The sequence below is a fragment of the Ostrea edulis genome, chromosome 7, assembly GCF_947568905.1.
Source record: "Ostrea edulis chromosome 7, xbOstEdul1.1, whole genome shotgun sequence".
NCBI classification, from domain to species: domain Eukaryota; kingdom Metazoa; phylum Mollusca; class Bivalvia; order Ostreida; family Ostreidae; genus Ostrea; species Ostrea edulis.
In genome coordinates, this window is record NC_079170.1 from 67,418,450 (window position 1) to 67,445,576 (window position 27,127).

At 34.2% G+C, this 27,127-nt stretch overlaps 1 protein-coding gene across 3 annotated transcripts in view; it reads right to left on the minus strand.

Annotated features, from left to right (window-relative positions):
• The window catches only part of LOC125655710 (uncharacterized), a 66,109-nt gene extending 41,452 nt beyond the window's left edge, over window positions 1-24,657 (minus strand). The window contains exons 1-2 of one of the 3 annotated variants that reach the window (XM_056145128.1): window positions 24,419-24,657; window positions 17,849-18,494 (exon numbers count right to left, since the gene is read on the minus strand). In XM_056145128.1, coding sequence (XP_056001103.1) covers window positions 17,849-18,467 — 619 coding nt within the window. In that variant the 5' untranslated portion in view covers window positions 18,468-18,494; window positions 24,419-24,657. Of the gene's footprint in view, window positions 1-1,325; window positions 8,902-17,848; window positions 18,495-23,902; window positions 24,040-24,418 lie in introns of those variants that run through there. The other 2 variants (XM_056145129.1, XM_056145130.1) reach the window with 2 other exon arrangements.
• Between the last annotated feature and the right edge of the window lie 2,470 nt (window positions 24,658-27,127).

The window sequence follows — 27,127 nt, forward strand, 5'->3', positions numbered from 1 at the left end:
TGATATTTCCAAGATTATGGGTACAAATGCTGGTAAATTAATAATTTATTATTTTGTTTATGAAATTAGACAATAAGTATTTCTTAGAAAAAGTAAATAATATCTATACAAGGTGTGACTTCCAATACATATTTAATGTTAAATAATGATCTATTTTATGATTTAAATCAGATCTGAAATAAACCTCAAACCAAAAAATTGTTATTTGATTATTGTATGCATATTTACCATTTTAATTTACTATGAATGATTTTTCCCAATTTGAGGAAAATGTCGCTAATTTTTCCCAATTCAAAGGGGGGGGGGGGGCGTAGTTTGAAAAAAAAAAATCACTGTCAAAGGATGCAGCTCGGAAGATGGCATGGGTCATACACAAGTTTGATGCTACAGATATTAGACGGTTGTGTTCAGAACACTTTCCAAAACTTCAGCTAGACTGAGATCCTGAGAATTAGAAGGCAACTGGAATTGCAGGGGCAAAGATTCAACTTAAAAGTGATGCATGCCAGGCTTACACGTACATGCATCTACCTCTTCGTTGTTCAAAGTCCCGGAGTTACCGGATAATTGTGGTTTTCTATTGATACTATTTAAATGTGCTGGAATTTTTATTGTCATAGATAAAGATATTTTTCAATGTTACAATGTTATGTTTTCAAATCGCTCGTGTCAAGTTCAAACTGCATGTTGATGATTAGAACTGAATAAGAGGCGATTTTGTGAAAATGCCCAGCTTTCAATGCATGCCTGATGTTGTTTGTAATCTGAGCGACGAGAAAACACAGGAATCGGTAATTTTATCTGTAATAATAGTTGTAATGGTCTATACCATACCACATATAATAAAAACACAGGAAACGGTCATTTTGTTTATAATAATGATTTACCTGGAATTTACCTGGCCTGGAGATCATCTGTTGTGTATATTTTTATGATATACACAGGATACTTCTCAGGTTATCAAAAATTATGCTTAGTGTCTTGATTTGTGCAAAAAAAAATTAAAATTTCTACCTACATGCATACCGCATTTCTATTTCCCGTAAACCTTCAAACTTGGTCATATTTATGTATTGCAGCTAACAGGTTTAGCCCATTTCTAAACCTGTGCTTTTTAAAACTTCTAATTAAACTGTTATATATCGTATGTATAACTTATACGGTACCAATTTTGATGCACCAGATGCGCATTTCGACAAATAATGTCTCTTCAGTGATGCTCAACCGAAATGTTTGAAATCCGAAATAACAATGAAGTTGTAGCGAAAAGCAGCGTGCTAAAAAAGTGGAGTCAAATATAGATACTTTCCTAAATATAATATTACCCGGTGTTTCCGGGCACTTCCTGGTGTCCTGGGAGTTCGCGGTGTCGTGGGTATAGTAAGTAAAATATCCATGTTAAATTCGAGAGAATGAATAAATCCAAGTAGATTTGTGTACAACTGTACAACCAAATTCAGAATGATTAAGATACCCCTCAATATGGGCCGTTTGTAGGGTTTCTGTGGACGTATTGTTTGTGTAACGTTGGTATCCCAAACAGAAGCTGACACGAAGTCTTAATTACACCCCCATCTCTCTCTCTCTCTCAATCTCTCTCTCTAGGGGTTTCTGTGGACGTAATGTTTGTATAATGATGATATCCCAAACAGTAGCTGACACATAGCTAGTCTACCCCCCCCCCCTTTCTCTCTCCCTTACTCTCAATCATTGACTAAATGAGTAATTATTGTCATAAGATGCAACACTATTGCCATATGCCATATTATTTCATCTATCTTTATCATTGTTACAGTTTTACACATCTCTCTCTCTCTCTCTCTTTATAAATATAAAAGCCTGATAAATTATAAATAGCTCAATAACTCTCTCTCTCTTTATAAATATAAGGCCATGATAAACTATTAACTCTCTCTCTCTCTCTCTCTCTCTCTCTCCCCCTTTATAAATATAAAGCCGTGATAAATTATAGAAATATCTCTTCTTCTTTTTTACTACTGTAACAGTTCTCAATAACTTATTTGTGCTTTTTTGCTATGGTTTGATTTCTGATTGCGTAATTTATAATCCATGTGGTATCCCAAGTCAATCCTATCAAAACTCAGGTATACTGGGGCTTTCCTCAAGATCTAAAGACTGCTGGTCATCATTAGCCATGATTGTTATCAAAACATCTTTCTCTGAGGTAGCGGTAGACCACGGTTTTGATAACACTTTAGATTTTGAGGAAACCCTGCGTTCTAGAGTTTTGATAACATTGACCTGTCCACAACTAATTCATTTTTTTTTTAAAAAGACCCCTGGGCTACGTTCAAGATTTAAAAAATATATATATCATATATTTGATAAGACATGTAAAAAGCCCTACCTAATTCACGTATTATTTTTAGCAATTATTTTTTATTTTGATTTCGCCATGTTTACTTCGTTCGATAGATGCGTGGATTATAAGTAAAATATTCACATCAAGGCATAATTTTTTAAAAAATATATAAATGAAGAACATGAATAATCAATTGAATGACTACATTATATATAATGCAAATAAACAAAATGTTAACGTAATGTAGATGTGTGCATGTCAGTGTGCACGGTATGCAGTAGGCTATGTATATATCAATACATTCCATTCGTCGTTTTCTTGTTGAACAGTTTTAATGTAAAGGAATAATATCTAATAAAATAAATTCGTCATTGATGTAAAAAAAAGAAAAAAAATATCTACCCATACCCCACTAGTACATGTATCAAACGAAGTTAATTAATAACAGGTTTCTTCACAATAAGCTGATCGGCGAGAGATACGATTGTCGCATATGACGTCACGGTATCACGTCACGGTATCACTGAAATCATATTTTCAGTGAGTGTGTATTGAATTTGAGAGCAGAACGGAAAGCATATGCCGTAGGCCTATATGTGACAGTGGGTAGCTTCGATAGAACCATTTTCTCGCAGTTTATCTATGTCTTTGTCCAAGTGCTTGTTTAAAAAAGTACAGAGACAAATTCTACTAGGTTTTTTAGGGCAAAGTCGTTGTGCCGACAAAAAATATTCACGTCTTGTCCCTCATACCTTCCTTCGAAAACTGAAAAAAAAAAAACACAGTCCAAATCCTCTCTATACTGACAGCAAGTACCCCTTAAACAGCACAAAACACCCTAATGTAGTGTTATTTACAAGCCATTAATGTGATAATTGTTTGTTTGTCAATTAAATCTAATCTGTTTATGAAATGGTAACAACTGTTTTCATATCTTCTCGCTCGAGGTCGCATATGGTGTCACAGATACTGGCGCGTAAAATATCGAAGAAAATATGCATATCACAAGATTTGAATTTCATCGCTTTCAAACTCGAAAACTATGCAAACTGCATGTTTCATTTAAAACACATGTAAAATAGTTTTAGGCATGAAATGAATTAATTTTGCTGAAAGAATTTAAAAGTTTAAAAACATGCGATGTGTCCTTCAGGACGAATCCACTTAAGGCGAACAATCAGGGCTTGAAGCTAACTTTTTGTGTCACCAGTCCAGCCAGACTGATGGGAACCAGTCCGCAAAAGAATTTACCAGTCCAACAGAATGTTCCAGAAATAATTAAACATATTTCATTAATGTCTCTTTCGCATTTATTTAGTGTAATTAACTGCTTGACAATAAGGCATCCACCTATTTACAAGATATTCTTAAAATCTACCACATTCACACCTTTGATGATCTTATAATCTCCTCGAAACCGGAATAGACGATGTGAGGTCAAAATTATTGATTTTTGTGGTCTTGAATACAAAAGAGTTCCGCTTCATGGCAGCCTCAATGGATTGCGGGAATTTTAATTTTTTACATTTTAAAATTAGTACTGAGGTTTATCTAGGCCATGTATGAACAGAATAATATGATAAATCTTTATCATATAGTGAATTTTATCATTTTTTATGTTGCCTTTCCCTTTCAACAATATGACTAATTTTAACACATCCTAGATTTAAAACCCTAGCGTATAATTACTACTTTTTGTGCTTTTTCTGAACCAACTGAATAGTATACTTTTATGATAAAGTGTTCGAAATTGGTTTAAAACTTGGTATAGACCATGGGTCTATGCCAAAACAAGATGACATTGACCTCATCGATTTGGCATAGACCGCCACATTGAAAAAAAAAATAACACAAATTCAAAACATTGTTATTTACATCTAATGTACTTAAAAAGCATATTGTCTTTACATTTCCATAACAATGTCAGGTAGCTCCTATCCTCATACCGTTTATCAGACGTCGACTTTTGGGATAACTCTATTGCTTTAAACCTACAAAATCGGCATAGACAATTTGGTCTATCTTAATTACAGTTGGCATAGATCTGTGTCATTTGACATAGACTCCGTCTATGGTTAATTTCGAATACTGATGATATTATTTTCTATACTTGCTTAAGAGTATACTTTCTTTTGTACTTAATACATTTTTGTGCTTTTTCTGTATTCAACTGAAAAGTATACTTTGATGATACTTTTTCTATACTTACTTAAAGGTCATATGAAATGATTTCTAACAATGGTATTTTACTTTAAAAACATAAAGATGGGTATGAATGAAGGTCAAACAGCGTTTAATAAAAAAAATTATTGTCTTTGGATTGATAAGAAATATAGCTGTAAACTTGTACATAGAATGAATTTGTTACCCGCTTATCGTTCTTGAATATGTGTGTTTGTGACGTCACAACGACCCATCGATGTAAACAACGCAATGAAAATAGTGTAGGCTTACCATTTTCTTCAACGAAATATCTCGCTGCATTTAACGGATATGGACTAATTTTTGTTTTCTAACGAACTGCCCGATTTTGTGGTTCAACAATATCAGTTTAAACCAGTCAGGAATGATGCACGGCAAGCGAATAACGTTCTTCAACAGATGATGATATTGAAGAAGTCAACACTGCACAGGCACCTGAAGTATGGCCACTATATATACTACCCCCTCTTTTTCTTATTTTTTTTTTTCGGGGATAATTTCTCCTCCAAAATGCATGGATTCCTTGTCTATCCCATGCAAATTTCGATTTATGTATCCTTTCCCACTTCTTGTAAGCTTTAGAGATTGACCTTCTACCGGTAACAATAAAGCCGGTACAAGGCCAATCTCTAAATTTTACAAAAAGTGGGAAAGTCAAACGATTACATAAATCGAAATTGGGATGGATTAGACAGAGAATCCACATATTTTGGAGAAATTATCGCCGCAAAAAAAAATCAGATTGGAAGGGGGGGGAGGGGGGGTAGTACAGTCCATACATCATGCAGATGCCTGTGGATGTCAAGACCCCATGCCATCAGATACTGAAGTTTAACTATCATTTTAAAAAGATTAGTTCTAGTCGTTTGAACTTGTGTACATTTCATTTATGAAATAGTTTAAAATATGTAATGGCAATCCCATTTTCCTTTTTATAAGATAATTGATTGATTGAGATTGAATATTGTTTTACGCCCCTCTCGAGAATATTTCACTCATATGGAGACGTCACCACTACCGGTGAAGGGCTGCAAAATTTAGGCCTATGCTCGGCGCTTATGGTCATTGAGCAGGGAGGGATCTTTATCGTGCCACACCTGTTGTGACACGGGACCTTTGTTTTTGCGGTCTCATCCGAAGAACCGCCTCTTTCGACAAGCAAAGGGGTACTGCTCAAGGACCTATTCTAACCCGGATCCCCATGGGATACAAATAACCACAATATTGAAATAGCGCTAAAATATTCTTGTAAGTGTAGAGTACCCTACATGTGGTAAATTTATCATGGATGTCATCTGTTGTCCTTGCGCACGGTTTTTCATAATTAGCTAGTGTTTCCTCATGTGTCCCAATTTAAGTATAAAATTCACAAATCGTTGTTTTAATGGGAGAGGGGTGGCTTCTATAGTTTTCAATCGTAAAAAATTGCTTGCGTTTTTAATTCTATAGCAGGTATTTACTTTCTCACTTTACATTCCCGCTGTTCAAATATTTACAATTAATAATAAGAAAATAAAAATTACACACTTTTGGGATACTTGTGTAGGTACATGCATATTACACGTATAGGCATAATAAACATGAAACTATACGAATACTGTTGACTGATAGAGTTTGTAATGTAGATAAGATATGAAAATAGAATCTAATTTTGAGTAGATTTATTCAAAGTTTACGTTCATTGATGAAATTTTTTTTTATTTTTTTTTTTTGTGTGATTACAATGATATCCAACCTTTGTGTAATTTAGTAATACATACCAGTGTCTTCGCTTTTAACTAAGCGGTTGACTTTAATTTATATTTTGATTTGTCTCAGTCTTTGGAAAATATAAAATTATTGGCACAGCGTCTGATTTGAAATTGATCTATTTGTGTCCACATTGTTTGGCCAAATTCTATACTCGTAATACTGAATCGGATTTGTTTGTCTCCGGAAACGCTTCACCGGAAGTGACGAGAAATGAGACTTACAGCCCCTATAGATGTTTTGCACACTCTAACGTCATGCTAGGTCAAAAGATCATAGGGGAAAAAAATCTTACATCCGGGTCCTTTGTCAATGTGAAACAGCGAACGACGACGGCTGCTCACCAACATTTTACGGGTGAGACATAGTTTGTTTAAGCATGTAAGATGATAAAAATATAACATTCGTAAAAAATACAATTTAAAGTTACCACTAAGAGTTGCAGATTAGAATGTTTCATTCACATTTGTTTAATTTGAGCTGGTGAAGTATAGGTTGTTTATGTCTGCTCGCGCTTGCTACTTTCACTTGCGATGTTTTTTATCGAATTAAATAGCTCTCTAAAATTAACCCAGTGAAGTAGTACATTGCATATAGAAGTGATAACAGCTCAATAATTTTATTGACAATGTGTTTTTTTTTTGTTTTAAAATGACAAAGTCGTTTGATTTTTAAGATTTATCGGCTTATCCCCCCTCTTCTCTCTCTCTCTCTCTCTCTTTCTCTCTCTCTCTCTTCTGTGGTATGCAGTACTGAGTAGTAATTAAGTTTGAATCTATGAATTAAGTCACCCCTCACACAATTAAGGATTTTGAAGTAAGTTTTAAGAGTTTTGTTTTTTAAGTGTCTATCAGCATGACTGTCATGCCAATAATTTTCATTATTCGCAAGACGGTCGCGCTTATAATTAGAGCTCCTATTCTTTTCCCAATTATAAATTTATTCTACTTGCCCGTGAGACAGAGTTAGAGATATATATTTAATTTGTATGATTTTAAATCTTATAAGCTTCTGATCATTTAAAAAAAAAAATCAAACGAGATGTCTACACAATTATTTAATTTATCTCTAACTTTGACAAATGACCAGTTCAAAGTTCACTTCTCTATGCAATAACATATGTAGGCCTATTAAAAAGCTAGACACTTTATTGCAAATAATAAGGATACTAATTATAAACCAGGAAATTTAGGTGGTGGGTCACCACCCCATACCCAACTGTTAGTCAATCCATTTTCTGCAGTCTGATTTAAACCACCGCTTTCTCTTTACGAGTGTAAAGAGAAAGGGGTGTATAATACGAGTGTAAGGAATAGGAGGAGGGGGGTTAATATAGACGATTCTAAGAAAGGAGGGTTTGTATTATTGTAAGGAGATGGGGGTGTATTTGACGAGTGTAAGGAGAGAAGGGGGGTTGGAAAAGCCATGAATTATTCCTGACTTTCACTAACTATGTAGACTACAAGTGTTTTTCAAAATTTGTCGTCGGTCGTATAATCTCGCCCCCCCCCCCCTTTTTGGTAAAATTTCCTTTTAAAAATATTATCTGTATAGATCGTAGTAGTTGTCAATATTTATATTTTGTAACCCCCCCCCCCCCTCCCTTGAAAAGGGATGGTACGACATGCCTGGATAATACTGCCGTGATTTGTTGTAATGCATTATATAATCTATTCTCTTTGTAAAATAACCATTAATAATAAATATACACACACACCCCTAAAACATCATAGTCATAATACAATGGGTCCAGTAGTCGGTAGAGGGGTATTATCGAAATTTTTCATTTTTGTGCAATTCAGAATTAAGATTTTTAAGTGTAAAAATTATTGTTTTATTATGAAATGGAATCTTCAAACATGGGTATGAAAAGCAACATTAGTGCCAATAAATAGCCTTCTCTTAGAAATTCTAGAAAGGAACTTTTCCATAAAAGATAATTATGCTAAAGTAAACTTTTGGTCTTCTTTACCTATTATGTAAACAAATTGTATCATAATATAAGGGATAAATCATTATAAACTTTGGGGGGAAAAGCAATACATCGTTGATTTGTCAAAAGGCTGCGTCCATGATTACGTCGTTTTTCCCCTATGACCTTTGACACGCATATATAATTAGGTAATTAAATATGGCGGCACCGAGTGTGCAAAACATTTATACACCTGTAGGTGTATTAACATTAAAAGATATGACTAATTTTGACCCATCCTAGAGTCAAAACCCTGGGTTGTAAAATCAGTGTACACGAATATTTTTTTTTAATTTTACCAGACATTCGGTCTGGTAAACAATCTGACTTCACCAGACCAAAAATAATTTTACCAGACCAAATTTTCTAATGTGCAAAATTCAGTCTTTGCACTTAAAGGTCAACTGAAACGAAATATAACTTTTTCCATATTAAGTATGTATTTGCTTCATTTAGATCGTATAAAATGATTGTGCGGGTTTGTTCGGTTCATTTTGGTCATATATCCGCGATACGCGCGGATGAAGATAGCGCACCTGTGTCAGAGCAGAAAATATTGCGGGAGTTATGCCCCTTTACACGAACCCGCCATATTGAAACTAAAGACGCTAATCAGCAGGTGACGTCCTGTAAACAACGAGTAAATATGGTGTTTTGTGCGGTTCCTGACTGTAAGGTTTAATATAGACAGAGTAACAATGTTTAGTTTCCCTACACACACAAAAAATTGCGGAATTTGGGTGGGGAAATTAAAAACAATGGATTAATTATTGGCCGTCGAAGCACTCTATTGAGGACTGTTAGGCCTACATAATAAGCCGTCCATCAGCTGTCCATGGCATGGTCTTTGCATGGAACACTCAAGAATGCAATGAAAGAAAAAGCCAATCCCAATTCTCTTTGATTACAAACCGCTACACGTAGCTACAAAGACCTGAAAGGGCCGAAAACGGAAAACAGATTTGGACTTTCCCCTTCATAAACAAAACTTCCAGAGCTGTGGAGAAAAGAACGTAAGTTTTGATGTAAATGATATTGGCTTTTTTATTGACATTGATATAGTATGACACGATTTATTTGTTCTCTATACGAATATCCTCTACCCCCACCCGTCACACAATTATTTCATACTGAAGCTTATTTTTATTACCCCCCCCCCCCCCCCTTCATGCAGTCACACAAGTCATTCATAACTGAAGTTTACTTTCATTCATTTGTTTATATTAGTTTATATGAGTTAGAAGTTGATGACAATGTCCGAATCATTCTTCCCCCACCACCCAATTCCAAGACAATCAACAAAAACAACCAATTCCATTCAATGTCATATGATCCTGCCATTCAAAATGATTAAATCATGAATGGGACAAACACTTATGAAATGACTACACAAACCACATATGGAATAATTGCAAGATTTGTACTAGAGCCACAAAATGACATGAATTGTATTATCAAATTTGTTTTCAAAAATATTACACATTGGTGTAAATTTAATGGATACTTTGAATGTTCAATTGTTCATGTAACATACATGTACATACATATGTATACAAGTTAGGTGAAGGATATCAAGTAAATATCTATGAATATTATTCTAGATTGAAGTGAACTTTTGCAAATGTGTAAATTAGAATCATAGCCAATATGCATGTTAAGTAACTTTGTATAAAATCTGAATATTTTTTCACTTGTGTTCTACACTCATGCCCTTTAGATTTTTTACACTTTGTCCATGATGTTACTCTCGATACTGTTACTAAATTTGAATACAAACTCAATACAGTGTCAAACATGAAAAAATTGTAAATTTTTCTAAAATTCATTATTTTTATGCCATAAAGGTAAATGATTTTAAAACAAGTAAATATAGGACACATATTTGTACTGAGTTTTCTCTGAAGTACAATAATTAATATAAAATCCAGAAATAGGTATAGAAAAATCTACACAAGTAGTAGTACAATAAAAATATCACTAGTCGAGTATACTTAATCAGCTTTATGGTATACATGCAACATGACTAAGTACACATGATCCACATTTGATTAATTAAATGCAGAGCATATATTTATTTATCCATGCTGATACTATGCAAATTTCCCAAGTTACAGACCCCCCCCCCCCCAAAAGAAGCAATTTTACAATTTACTAAATAGATAAATTGTGAAATTGATAAATGAATATTTCTTACAACCATAGTTTTGATAATATTCTTATAATTATGAGATGGAAAATTAAACTTGTATCATTAAATAAATCCAGTTGTTGGAAAAAGAAACGGAATACATGTACAAATTTTACATGTAGGTCAATTTTGACCATTGACATACTTATTTTCATTTTTATCTACTAATTTGCATTAAATTTTTTGAAATACTTGAATAAATTAGCAATTTCAATCTAGAAAATATTAAAGAACATTGGTATTTAATAGTATCTAGACATTTATTTTACAATGCTTCATTAATATGAAAATTAATTTTCTGCGACATTTGAATTTTTTTGTTTTTCTTCACCTCAAATATGTACATTTTTTAAATTGACCCACATAATTAGTATGTATGTGAGTGGATATTCATAATACTAGACAATAAGTACATGTTTATTGAATTGTAACGTTTTGTTATATTTCAGATTAAGCCTTTGAATTGATGCAGGAAGTGATCAGTTTGGCTCCTACAGAAACTCCAGGAAGTTAATATAATGGATGTTGTTGGTAATTCTCCTGCCCCGATCACAAATTCCTACCAACATGTGTCAAACTCAGGTGACTGGGACCTGTAGACCTTTTGGATTTAACCCAAATTACATATATGTAAATTGGTGATATATATTATGTACAATATAAAAACTGAACATCAAACTATGTTTACTTGTTTATATTTATTTATATCACTTATGAAAAATGCATTAAGAATTTATCACACATTTAAATTAATACCAAAGGGTATTTAAATCCACAGTACTGTTGTGATGGAATGATTTCTTATCATAGTCACAACGCAGGATAGAAGAACTTTCCAATTGTTTTTCCCAAGCTACTACCAGATCTCCAATATGCATGATGTCTGTAAAATCTGTTAAAAAAATTATGAAGAATTTTAAAATTTCAAATATAATTGATGACTTTCATCTAACCAAAAAAAAAAAAATTGGGGGGGGGGGGGGATGGGGTTACTTTAAATATGAATGATTTTTCAGGAATTAATTTCTGATTTAAAATTGATATAAAATGTACACATGGTTAGACAGTAAAATGGGTAAAGATAAAACATAAGAAATTGATTGAGGCACATTTTATGTTTATTTGAAAGGAAGTGCATAAAAGGGTCAACAATTCAGTGGGTTTAGATATTGAAATAGGAGAGGTTCATTATGACTATGGCTCATAGTGAATCAGGAGACCGAGTGCCTGCCCCATTGACCATTGACATACTTATTTTCATTTTTATCTACTAATTTGCATTAAATTATTTGAAATACTTAAATAAATTAGCAATTTCAATCTAGAAAATATTAAAGAACATTGGTATTTAATAGTATCTAGACATTTATTTTACAATGCTTCATTAATGACTATGACTATGGCCGTGTCATAGTGAATCATTTTTATCTACTAATTTGCATTAAATTATTTGAAATACTTAAATAAATTAGCAATTTCAATCTAGAAAATATTAAAGAACATTGGTATTTAATAGTATCTAGACATTTATTTTACAATGCTTCATTAATGACTATGACTATGGCCGTGTCATAGTGAATCAGGAGACCGAGTGCCCCCCCCAATATTAACTTTGAGTAATCATAACAAAATACATACTTGTGAATCAATTCCCCCTCCTCCAAGGGACCAATATTTTGTATGCATTCATAATAAGCTGTTCCTATAACCAATCTGTTGAGACAGTTTGCCACAACAAAACCTTCGTGATCTGTGATGCAGGACACGCCCACCTCTTCAATCCTATGCACTGCAACATTTGGACTCCCTTCTTGAGGGCATTGCGATGACATTACTAGCCTATATGATCACCTGTTAGAATAATAGAAAACTAGTCTTAGAAATACATGCTGATGCACTTCTGAGCTTTGAGTAATCGTTTCGTTTTCATTAAAAGTCTCATATAAATAATTAGCCTAAATTAACAAACCATTGCATATCGACCTCGCATATCAGATGGTGAACAGGTGAAGGGCATTCGTCCGATTGATCCTCGCCGTTTTCTGAATAACTATCGTTTTCCACTAGTGGGGATGCGTCTCGCTGTACAACTGGTTCGTATTGGCAGGGCTGCACATTAACACTAAGCGATATATCTATTTCAGGAATACAATCTTCCGAATGATTTTCATATCGTGCCGCCATATTGAAATATCAGGTTCGCCTAAAGGGCAGATAACTCATACAATAAAATTTACCGGGTTGAAATTAACGATGTCGTATCTACCTGGATGATCGAAACAAAAATTATTCTTATGTGAAAACATTTAAGGAATGGTATTTTCTTACGGAATTTATTTGAAAAACGAACTTTGAAAATCGTTTCAGTTGACCTTTAATGTTTCTGACTACAAGCCTATAGGGCAAGTGAGAGTACAAAATTTGGTAGCCCAAATGATATTTTACTAGCCTAACTGTTGTGTAGGAATGATTCAACATGATTCGAGATTTCAAGTTTAAACATTTTAATGAATATATATAACAAAACAAGTTCAGCTCTCTTTCAACTTCTAATTCTGTCATTTCAGTCAGTATCTTCAGAATCCCCTAATTCTGATTCTTTTATTCAGTAATACATCTTCCACTTTCAAACAAGAAACAATCATAACAAAGCCCCATGTAATCAATAACAATACATGTACTTTTTTCTTTTATTCAATTAAGACTTCAAAACTCCAATGTCTGATTTTTACTTCCAAATTCACTATAATTATATCTTATATCCACCCATGCATACACGGGTTAATGTCTATAATAAATGCAATATCATCTAGCTAGATTTTTTTCTTCAGTTCTTTTCAAATGACCACTTTTACAACTTTGATCTTAATCGTTCACCTCATTAAATGTATCATCAAGGATAATTAAGATACACTTGCATGAGATTGATATCACATTTAAGGAACAAGATGTGTTTGTGAATTGTGAAACACTATATATTCCAAAATAATCTAATTCTTATCGTAGTCTAGTCTCTGATTGGTGAAATACAAACTAGGATATACAATTTATTATGTATAATATGGTTTGGTATGGGACTCCCCGCCCTCCCGGATAACCAGAGGTGCAAATCTTGATTCTGAGCAGGAACTTTGTAGAGGTTTAATAAAGGAGTTCATAACTGTTTCAATGATATTGGGTATAGTAATTTCCTGTCCAGAATCTAAGGTAAATGTTCCTTGTATCATATGACACCATTTGTGTAAAGGTAGGATCACAGAAGAATTTAACAGTATGAACCAGTTTTGTTTTCTCCATCTTCTGTCTGTGATGGGCCGTAGCCTCCAACAGGACCACACATAAATGTATGTCAATGCGCTTGATCAATCTGGTGTTTTTTAATCCCAGGGAACAATTCCATCAGTTTAGATTTGGAGTACATATATTGACATTGATGGACAAAATCTGACATCGAACAGTATTGTTCTTAGAATTTTCTTACAGTTTCCTTACACTGGAAATGTCTGTTCTCTCTTTGTCAGCTGGAAAAGAAGAATATATAATTATAAGCTTAGCTTCCCTTTAGTCAGAATAATTAATCAATAATTCAAACGAAAATATAATACATGTATATATATATAAGATTCAAGAATTAATTGTTAGGGAGACTTCAATTTTTGCCCTATTAGTGAGAATGTTGAGATAGCTAGTTAACATTTTAGATTTTGACCCCATATTATGACCCCAACCTAGCTTCAAAGGGTCATGACATAACAAAACTTGAATTCACACAACCAAGGGATTGCCTGACAACACTAAATCTTAAAAATTCTTTGAAAGGTTCTCAAACATTCAGATTAAGTGTTAAGTATTCAATCATGAAAAATCATAATCAATACAAATCCATGCAAAAATTGTCACATAAATTATTTAAAGAAGAAGTTAACTGATCTATATATTATTCTGCTATTGGTTTCTTTAATGATAATGTAATGATAAGTAATGTGGGACAATTAAGTAAAAGAACAAGTCTTAGAGATGTTTGTAAAACACATATGCCCCCATGGTGCAAAATTGAAAAGGGTTATACACACACATCATCTAATTGAGAGTAGTATCATCAATTCAAAATACTGAACAGACAATATCTTCCTATGTCAAGAGTGGATTTACCATGACCTAAAAATCGATAGGGGTCATCAATTCCTGAAGATCTACCAGTGTACCAAGTTTGATGTCTGTCAAGAAAAGGGTTCTCATGATATTGAGCAGACATTATATTCCTATGTCCAGTTTGACCATTGACCTTTGACCACACGACCTCAAAATCAATAGGTGTCATCTTCTCCTGATGATGTACCAATGTACCATGTTTAATGTCTGTCAAGCAAAGGGTTCTCAAGATATTGAGCAGACAGTATATTCCAATGTCAAGTTTGACCCTTAACCTTTGACCATGTGATCTGAAAATCAAAAGGGGTCATCTACTCCTTACGATGTACCAGTGTACCAAGTCTGATGTCTGTCAAGCAAAGGGTTCTCAAGATATTGAGCGGACAGTATATTCCTTTGTCCAGAGTGGATTGACCCTTGACCTTTGACCTTTTGTGAATGGTTCTAAAGATATTAAGCGGACAACATGTGGTCTACCGACTGACCGACCGACCGAACCAATATGCCCCTCTTCTTTGAAGGGGGGGGGGGGGGGGGGCATAAATATACATGTGTCAGAAATTAATTTTTGTGTGAATAATTGCATATTATTACAGTGAAATGACACCAATAATGAATATACAAATATAATTATTACAGTGAAATGACACCAATATACAAATATAATTATTACAGTGAAATGACACCAATATACAGATATAATTATTACAGTGAAATGACACCAATATACAAATACAGTTTAATTGTACAAGAAGCTATCAAATGACTATACATACAGAAATGTAATTGATATAAATTTATTGCCACCGCTAAATGATTTTACATGTAATCCCTCAATGCTACAAACCTCTGTACTACAGTTTGTTTTCTTTTTTCTTTTTTATGTCATAATACTATCAATTTGGACATTTTCATGCCTTTTCCTCTGATGTTAATTACTAATTATGATTTATATGGCCTCAAGAGCCCCAGCTGAATTAGTTTAATAAAATCATTGTTTGATACAGTGAAATGATGTCGTTACATTAGAACTTTGACACAGGAATATATTCCACTGAAAGTATACAAATATATACCAATACTAACAATAGCAAATGGAACTACTTGATCAGTTGCTAGACTACCAAACACATAAGGCAAATGATACCTCCTGCAAATTAATTATTCTCCATGAAGCATGGTGGATAGTATCATAAAAACACAAAATGTATATTGTGCATGCATGTATATTTATCAGTAAATGAAAATTAATCTTTAAACTGCAGGGCTCAACATTAACTTGTTTTCCTACTTGTCCATTTGGACAAGGGACAAAGATATTTACTTGTCCGAAATTCAATTTCACTTGTCCGAAAAAAAAAATCAAAAATTATCTAATATTGTCAACTTGAAAACTGTATTTAATTTACTTAAGATATAGTCCACTTTTATACCTGCTTGAATGATTTTTTTTATCTTATTCTCTTGATAAAAACAACAAACACATAAAACAAAATTTTATCCAGACTTCCTATCTTGAATCAATGACTTCATAAAGTAGTACGTAATAATTAAGTGAACACCGATCCCGATCGAGTGTGATCAGCTAGTTTACATAGCGATTGATATTGGGATCGAAGTTCATTTTTCATGTATTACTTCCAACTCTGAACTACCGATAAACTTTTCACCAAATTCTTTGGAGACTTCTTTACATAAAAAAGCACTTGTCCAATCGGACAAGTGCCCATCAATACTCACTTGTCCGAAATGTTTTTCCACTGATACCGGACAAGCGGACAAACGTTAATGTTGAACCCTAAAACTACTGTGGTATTATTAGAAATAAAGTTAAATTTTGTTAGAAACACTCACCTCTGCCAAGCCTACAAAACTTTCCTTATTCAGGTTGAGCCAAAACACACATCCAGCTTCATGGCTCTCTGTGGCTTACACTTGGAATCGAGAGGATGGCCAGGAAATCCACATTTATGTGATGGTTTCCTGTAGATTCCATGACTGTATCTGTGGTTGGCACAAACAGTAACGTTTTGATCTAAATCCGAATGCCAGAGTGCAGAACAGATGGCAAGTAGTCCAGGTTCACAAACTTCTCACTCAAATTACACGATCTTAAATGTCCTAGCATTGCTCTTGAACAGTCTTTCAAATAAATTAGAGCTGTTTCCGGTGTAAATATGTGATAGGTTGAACCAGTATATGCGAAAGTTTTTTGGACCACACAGGACATTCGGTCCTGTGTAATCAATGAACACACTGGACCGAACCAAATTTTGTCAGACCGAAAAGCCTAATGTAATGAAACATGTGAAAATGCAAAACCAAGGGAATCTTATTTATTATACTAGTAATACTACTATACTAGGGATCCCTCCCGTATAATACTTTAGACAGTCCATGTGGTTTTAATCACATTCATTTACGTATTTGGATTTGTGTGCTATTTTTTACATTAAATAACAAACATTTAAATGACTCCGCATCAAAATAGTAAAGCTCAAAACCGAACTCTGAGACATCGGACATTCCGGTCTGGTGTTAAAAATGATGCATCGGACCTGAGGCACTGCACATCGGTCAGGTCCGACGGTCCGATGTCTTTCGCATAGACTGCAGGTTCTACGGGGGCTATCAAAATACTGTTGCAGAGCAGACATCAATGGATGCTCCATCTTGATTTTTAACTGCCACTTACATTCTGTGTACCAAAGGGACAAAACTCGTACGATAAATAATGGGGTTTTTTTAAAATAAAGTTTTAGAAGTCGATATCTATGCCAACAATAATTTACACAAAATTTTAGATACTCCTCTGGATTGAGTATGAATATAGTAATTACCTCAAAAATTAAACGTTCTAATATTCATTTGGGAATATGATTTATTGAATTCTAAAAAAGCACATATTAAGTTATTTTCATACAAGAATGTGCATTTGGTTTCAGACCTGGGATCTCACGCTAAATGAAGGCCATGGTATTTTTTTTTACCATTAATAGGTATATTACACTCAAATAAATGTTTTCAAACAGAAATTTATCAGTTTTAAGATAGTCGCATGTACCACGCCTAATATATGACCTGCCTGCCTCTTATGTGGAGCAGTATTTAAATCTAAGTCCCGATTTCAAAAAAAGTCCAGTTAATTAGGTAGGTATATAGTTAAAAATAAAACATAGCTTTAATACCTTAATATACTAAATTAGGTAATACACAATTAATATTCTAATATATGAAAACTGATTGCTGAATCTTGACTTACTTTTAAGTCTGGCCACTATTTCCCTGGTCGTCTTATCTTCCTCCACCTGCTTCCTCAGTTCTTCTTCATAATGTAGGTCATTTTCAGGGTCCATCGACTCGTGACGTAGGAAATCCACCGCCTTTTCATATTTGTTTCCATTCATGAAGAAGGCATCCAGATCCACCATTGTCCATTTAATGGTGGACCAGATAGAGTTAAAATCTGAGTTGGACATGGAGACATCAGAGGAGAACACACAACGATTCCGGACCAATCGAATCCTCTCGATGTTGGCAGAGAGACTCCTGTCGCTGGGGTCGGGATCGTTGCCCCAGCCCTTGGAGTGTGGTGATATGACAGATATATGCCTCAGTAAGATATACAGTAAAGAGATATCCATGTCTCTATAGTTCCCTGTGTAATCTCCATGTCGTGGTAAAATGAGGTCTCGCTGAGCAGCCGTCAGACGTGGAAGATTGAGTTGGTTTTGTTTGATGACATGAGGGAATGTGTGTGGTGGGACGCGGTGACGCAGTAAGTCACGTAGACCATCTGTACAGGGACCGAGTACAGCACGGCTAGCTCTGTTTGCGTTCGTTGTCTCTGGCGTTGATGCATATGCATATAGACTCTCCATGATATTCTATTAAGTCGGGGCACTAGTCTGTGGAGGAAAAATGAAAACATGAATAGCGTACTCAGGTTGACAAAAAATTAGGGTGAATTTTAGGGCTAGGGTTAAAGTTGTGAAGTTTTAGGGCTAAGATTAGTAATTTTCAAATTGAATTAGGGTAGTTTTATACATTTAAATGGACTTACCTTCACAAATTTGGCAATAAAGAAACTCACAAGAGGCTCACAGGCCTCAATGGTCACCTGACTATCATAGCCCATACAGGGAGTCTCAGATTTGCATGCATTTATTAACAAGTCTCAATATGGAGTCCTTCGCGCACGTGCAGGGATTGTTTTAGGGTCTGTAGAGGGCCGAAATTCGGCCCCATTCCCAATGATGAAAATCAGATGTTTTTCCCCAAAATGATGCCTAAAAATTCCTAAATTATGGATGCTTTAATGAGAATATATGCCATGAGAGGCCATCCAACCTGAGTGTCACTCTGTTGCAAAAAATCTGTGAGTGGTTTTTTTCTGCTAAAGATCAGAAATTAAAGCTTGTTTAAGGCAGCATCAAATGGTTAACTTTTTGCTATTTTTCTTATAACAGAGTATTATTGAAATCTGGAATTATTTCAATTATTGGAATTTATGAGATTGTAGGAAAAAGTCATTAGTCACAACTAACTACTACTAATATCATTAAACTGTAGGTAAATTTACATTAGTCACAACTAACCTACCTAACTAACCAAACCTTTGTTTACAAATATTGGGAAAATTTGCACAGTGCATGCCTATCCCTATGAAAATTGAAGTAAATCTGACAGTTATTTGAAATGAGACAGTTCAATATGCCTGTGTTAAAAGTTGTAATGCCCACAAGTTTTCATTTATTTGCATCTTGTAATCTATTGATGTTGCATTTGTTTGTGTCTGTGTTATTTTATTTTCATTTCTCAATTTATGTTGGACTTGCACTATTAATTCACACAAGCGCAGATAGGAGTTATTTTTGCCGCGGCAGGACTATATAACCCCTAGTAGGTTAGTACTATTCAGCACTATGTCAGGAACCTTTCGTGTACATTTCAACTTTCCTGGCCCAGTAGTTTTTGAGAAGATTTTTAAAGATTTTTCCTCTATATTTCTATGTAAAACTTTGATTCCCTATTGTGTCCCCATCCTGCCCCTGGGGGCCATGATTTGAACAAACTATATCTGCACTACGTCAGGAAACTTTCATGTAAATTTCAACTTTCCTGGCTCATTAGTTTTTTTAAGATTTTCCCAATATACAGACCCTGAAACGTGCTACTACACCTTTCCGTGCAAGAAACGAACCGTACCGTTCAAGAAACGTACCGTACCGTGCAAAAAACGAACCGTACCGTTCAAAAAACGTACCGACCCGTTCAAGAAACGAACCGTATCGTTCAAAAAGCGTACCGTACCGTGCAGAAAGCGTGCAGGATAATATTATGCAAACCCCGCCCCCAAAAGCCCGAAAGCGTACCGTACTGTGCAGAAAGCGTGCAATTTATGTCACGTGACCCACTTTTTCAGCCACAGTATATTATTTTCACAATGGCGCCCGATGGGAAAGGAGGTCGTAGACTATCGCTCATAAAGTCAGGGAAATGAAAATCGGACTTCGCGTGATAAAGGATAGGAATATATATGTATTATCATCATTTTATTTGATTCAAAGACAAATGCAACAGATATCTAACATTATTAATTATGAATGACTGAATGCTGACAAAAAAGGACGTACAAACTTCACGTGCAGATATCCTGGATCTTTCATAATGCCGATGATAAATCACAATAAATGTGAAGTGCAGAAAATAATCATTGTGTCATTTGCGACTTTAGTGTATTCAAAACAAAATTCACTTCTTCTTAAAAACTTTTCCAATTTAGGCACTGTAATTTATATCCGGAAACTTATTACGCTTTGTTTTTACACTTACGCACGCCCATGTCGGGGAGCAGTTCATGTAACAACTTTTTATAAAATCGTAAATTAATAAATGTCTGATGAGAAATGAAAAACAAATTGAAACGTAATAACAACCATTAAGACTTAGACTTAAGCAAATTCTAAAAACTTTTATTCATAACTTTTATGTATGTTATCAATATGGAATTATTCCATCAAAGCAATAAAAAATAACGTCTCATTTCCACATGTGCACATTCTAACACAACCACAAATTCTGCAGCCGATAATCAAAGAGCCGAATAAGACCGATCGAGTGAAAACAAACTATCGAAACGTACAATTTATACGAAGTCAAAGCGTTCAGGCCACGCCCACCTCATTAATAAAACGTGCAAACTGTTCACAAAGCGTGCAGCTATTTTTAGCAAACCGTACCGTGCAAGAAGCGAACCGTACCATTCAAGAAGCGTACCGTACCGTGCAAGAAACGAACCGTACTGTTCAAGAAACGAACCGTACCGTTCAGAAAACGAACCGTACCGTTCATAAAGCGTACCGAACCGTACTGTGCAACTGGTGTAGTAGCACGTTTCAGGGTCTGTATATGTATGCAAACTTTTGATTCCCCCTTATGGCCCCATCCAACCCTAGGGGGCCATGATTTGAACAAACTTGAATATGCATTATGTCAGGAAGCTTTCATGTAAATCTCAGCTTTTCTGGCACAGTGGTTCTTGAGAAGAAGATTTTTCCTATATATTAGTATGTAAAACTTTGATCCCCTATTGTGGCCCCATCATACCCCCAGGGGCCATGATTTAAACAAACTTGAATCTGCATTATGTCAGGAAGCTTTCATGTAAATCTCAGTTTTACAGGCTCAGTGGTTCTTAAGAAGATTTTTAAAGATTTTCCTACATATTTGCATGTAAAACTTTGATCCCCTATTGTGGCCACATCCCACCCCCGGGGGCCATGATTTGAACAAACTTGAATCTGCACTATGTCAGGAAGCTTTCATGTAAATTTCAGCTTTTCTGGTCCAGTTGTTCTTCAGAAGATTGTTCCTATATTAGTATGTAAAACCTTGATCCCCTATTGTGGCCTCATCATACCCCCGGGGGCCAGTGGTTCTTAAGAAAATTTTTAGAGATTTTTCCTATAATTATATTTGCATGTAAAACTTTGATCCCCTATTGTGGATTGGAAAAACAGCTTATATTGTTGTTCTTTGACATGGTGATTTACATGTATATTACAGGTCAATAATCAAATGCATGTTTAAATTTATTTTGTAGTAATTGAATGTCCATTTTAAAACAGTCCAAAAAATATCATTTTTATAAGGGGAAGGATGTGATGTATTCATGATCCATTCTGTTTGTTTAGAGTTGTTTCCCTTTGTTTGTACTCTCCTGTATAGGGAGATCAATAAATCAGTTAGTAAACGTAAATGGCATGATTTGTACCGTACACCACAGTCTAGTGCTCAAAAAAGTTAATGTCAGTTTAACCCTGCAATAAGAACATTGAAGAAAAATTTATTACCAACATTCATAATCATAGTTTTTAAAGTAAAATGTTTCCAAACGGCAAGATGCCTGTTGGTTCTGTACTCTGTAGTCTAAATCGATAAAGTGCATGATCGTTCTCGTCAGACTCGAGGCAAACAACAATCTGAGTGTTATTGGACTTTATTTTGTCCCTCATGGAGGTATGTTTGATAATATTAAAGTACGGGTCAAGCCTGATGCATTTTACTGAACTCATCTGTAATAAACGTATCAAATAGAAAATCAAGGCAATGAATTAAACATTGAATCGAGCGTTTAAAGATTGAACAGTATCGATATTTCAGTGAATCGTTTCAGCCCTATTATGCATTAGATTTCCTTTATTTTTCACAAACATTTTGTATAACTTATACATATAACATTTTTAAAGCAATACAAGGTGTAACTGACAATATTTTTTTTAACTATCCAATCATTCACTAAATACAATGTACCACCTATCGGCATAACTAATATAATCCCCAAGATCTGAAGACAAATTCAGCAAAATAAACAAGGAAATATTGTTCGAGAGCATATCTACAATGAATATTTCGTTTTTACCACCATTGCGTCGTAAAAAAGGACATGAAAACGATAATTGCTGAACAAATATCGGGTTGCTGAGGCCAAGGTCACATACAGAGACGTAAACTGACGTGGGTATAATTACACATCGTTTGTTTTGAAATATTATATCGTTTCATGAATGACAAGAAGTACTCCTAGTGGAAGAAAGTAATAATATGCAAGTTTCGAGATACAAACTCTTCTGTATAGGAGATGCATTTAGTGGAACTTTGAATGCCTAAGTGGGACAGAGTGGATATGCAGCCAACGAGGAAGACGATGAAATGTATTAAAAGCGGCTTCTCTTTAAATATGTAAATGTGGGAAATACTAAATACTATCGAAAGAAATGTTTTACCGAAGAGGAAACATACAAACAATGTCATATTTGCAAGAAATATCTTGGATATGGTACTTATGACCAGCGAAATAACGTGATAGGATAAGAATTCTATGTATTTAATTACTCCCTAAATACTTATCACTTACTTAGTTTGTGTATCAGTCGAATTCGGGTTATCAAACAGCGTATGAGAAACTTACTGAGTACATTCACTTACACTGTGATGAATATCTGTCCCACTCCCGTGAGTAAACAAATTCTTTCGCACTTTACTATGTACGAGAGTTCTCCAAAGGGAAATAACTCGGACGTATCTCGAAACCGGCGTATTAGGCAAATGTGTTACTGACTCAAATAAAACTGTGATTGTGAATTTTCTATATTATTGGCATGTTAAAATGTTTACAAATCTGACACGTGCCCACTGCCTCTCTTTTCGCTTTTTTTCCGAACTGGTGACCTCCAAGGTCAATGCACATCGAAGATTACCAGCAGGAATTACTGTCAGGATGACATTGTTTCATGAATCAACATTTTCTGCTGATTTGACGGATTCATTGCTTCAGATTCACTCTGGTTCTATGAAGTTATATATATTCAATTACAAATATGTTAAATGTTTGTTCTTTTATTTTTCCAAATTATTTGCCGTCAGTTACAACAGGGACCTATATACTAACGTTAGTATGTAGGTCCCTGGTTACAACTTGTATTGCTTTAAAGAAACAGTTTCATGAAATTATTATGAATATCGTTTTAAACAGTTTTTGTGAATTTTGATAATGCTGTTTAAGGAAAATTGCAATTTTCTGACATGGATAGCAGGTATATGTGTGTTAATTGATAAAATATTTATCAATACCGCAACATACCTATTTTTTTCTTTTTATTCATTACTAAGAGAGAGAGAGAGAGAGAGAGAGAGAGAGAGAGAGAGAGAGAGAGAGATACATAGATAGATAGATAATATATATATAAGTTAACTTGAAGAATTAACAATCAAATCTAAGAGTGAATCTATAATTCTAGAGGGGTTAAATTACCTGATAATGACAGTAGGGCCATTGAAAATATAGGCCTATAGATCTATTATTTTCTTTGATCCGCGCCAGTACTATTCCTGTACTTCCTTTTCTTTCCCCTTTTCATGATTTCAACAGTAAAATTGAGGGAACAATATGTGCACATTTTCTCATTAATCAGTATTCAATTAACTAAATTTGTCACCTTATAATTCTAACGCATTCATCGTACCTTCAACAATCACGTGGGGTGTTAACTGTCGTTATAAGGCGGGCAATCGTACAATTATTTACCCACTGTTTATCTGTTCCTTCATTAAAAACTTTTACAAAGAACCACAAGGGCTCATCACGAACTTGTCTTATCAAAAATTGACACAATCCTTTCTACACGAACCCCTGTGATAAACATGATAAAAAGTCGCTGGAGTTTTAGGGTACGAGTTTTATTCTCTTCGGAGAAATCAAACCGAAAGTAAAATTGCATTTCGTTCTTTTATTATATTATGTAGGCTATCCATTCACTAATATATTTACCTGATAGTGTGGTCATTGATAAATGTGTATCGTTTTGTCATAAACAGTCAGTTCCCTTCACAAACTTCTCATCCACGAGACACGCTATATCCTAGCCTAGGTCACGCAAGCCGCTTGACTTCCCACTCAAACGCCTTGGAGCGTTTAGCCTAGGTCACGCAAGCCGTTTGACTGTTTGTCTCGTAGAACACTGCATTGACAAACGTGTAGGTGACCTAGACTATGGAGCGTTCTTTTTAAAAATATTACACCGCGAGGGGGCGCTATCGAAAAACGGAAATGGCGACACCGAAGAGAACAAAGACCACAGCTGTTGTTCCAAATGTCAGTTTATGTGTCGCTTGTTCTAAAGAAAGCAAACGTTGTGTTTGGTCCTTCATTAGAGAAACCAGTGACGATATGACCAGAATTATGCTGACTTCACAAGAACTAGTATTATAATAATAATAATAAATTCTTTTATTTAGACAGGATAGCACAATTAGTACAAATGACTAGTTTACATTGTGGTCCTGTATAAAACATATTCACAGACAGATAAATGAGAGAATAGAAAAATAGATAACATAATATAAAAAATATACATAAAATACACACACGATATCACTGGGGGAAAAAATAAACGTATTACTATGCAGGTCTTCTTCAAACATTAATTGCGGTAGAATCGAATACAATAGCGATTTCCCATAGCTTGTTGGTAATACTGCCAACACGTCTGACCTATTTGCTAATTTAAGTAAACACTCTTTCTGTAAAGGTTTCAGTGAGAATTCGATTTTTAAATCTGATAAAACTTTGTTTATCTTCTGTTTGACTGCATCCGTCATCATTATGCATCAACCAATCAGCTGCTTTATCAGAATTCGGATAAGCCTCGTTAGGATTACGGACGTTTCGGGAGCCCGACGTTTCGGGACCCGGATGTTTCGGGACTAGACAACACGTTTCGGGACTAGACAACACGTTACGGGACTTCGATTAACTTGTTTCGGGACTTCAGGTAACACGTTTCGGGACTTCATAATAATTTTGTTAGACAATGACTAGATACATGTTAAACTTTGTTTTATGTTTATAAATGGAATATTGGACAATTTGCAGTTTAGTAGACAAACAACAGATACCGGTGTGGGTGTACAATAAGTTCACAGTACACTACCTAACACGAAAGACCCGTGATTGTTGATAAAAGTCCGTTATAAATATATTTGTATATAAATGCTTCATAGCACCTTAACATATTTTAAAATTATTTTCAAAATCCTTTCATTTGCATTACTACCTTTTTTTTTTTTATTATTATTATTATTTTTTTTTTTTGTTGAAAGATTCATTTTTATTTTGAACATCTTTCCACTCCACCCTCACCCCCTTTTTTTTTGGTATACTTTGTAAATTAGCTATTGTAAACTGCTATATATATTAATTATTATATTTTTTCTTATTTTCAGTTATAACAGTTTTAGTGCTTCTTAACAATTCTTGCTGATGTGGTTTAGATTCAGTGCTTAAATTTTATAGTGAAAGGCATTTGTTTATTTTGTATTTAATTGTTAACTTCTATTTATACAATATGCGTGTATATATGTATATATGTGTTTTTGCATGCTTACCTTTGTGATATTTGTATTCTATTTTGTCTGTGATAGTCGGTTTAAGAGCTCTGTAGAGCTCATAATATTTGTTTTATGCTTGTACACAGTGTCAACTTTAAATAAAACTTCAAAGAAAAAATAATAAAGAGGAAAAATATCTTGACAATATACGTTTGTAATCTGAGGGTTGTTAACTCATTGTCGGGCGGATAAAACTGCATGAAATTTAGACAGGATGCGATTTTCACTCATTGCATGTTTATGTTTATTGAAAATATATACATATCATCAATAAAAAGATAAATCACATTCAAATTATATGCAATTTTTTTTTATTACAAAATTTGACCCAACAAATGTTACCATTAATGTTGTATGAAAAGTTCAATTTTGTTTATTCTATCCCCTCGAAAATGGAAATATTGTTTTGCTGCATATAACATTATGTAAAACTTATACGGTACCAATTTTGATGCACCAGATGCGCATTTCGACAAATAATGTCTCTTCAGTGATGTTTGAAATCCGAAATAGCAATAAAGTTTTAGAGCTATTATAGCCAAAAACAGCGTGTCAAAAAAAGTACATGTGTATATGAGAAAAATCACCGATTTCATTTGAACATATTTCAATGTTATGATATTATCAACGAGAATCATTATCAGTTTCTCTCTAATTAAAAGACTATAGTGGAATATTTATTAATCTGTAATATTGACCTTAGCATAGTTCATTAAAGGGACACGGACACAATTTGAGCCAAAAAAAATCAAATTTTATTTTTCCATTTTTTATGTTTAGAATGCTTAGATTAGGTATTTCTAATTGTTAGCAAAAATTTGAATATCAGTAAAGCTCACAATTCACAATAAAAATGGAAAAATAAAATTTGAAATTTTCAGCTCAAATCGTGTCCATGCCGCTTTAATAGAGCATTTGTGATGAGCATCAATAAGTGTAGTGCTTTAATTGCTTACTTTTCTTATCTATGTAGTGCTTTGCTTGCTATGCAAATTCAATATTAGTAAAGTAAAAACCAAATGAAGCATTTTTAAATGTGTTTTATTTAGCAGTACTTATGTCAAACAAACATTTACCATCATACAGTTTT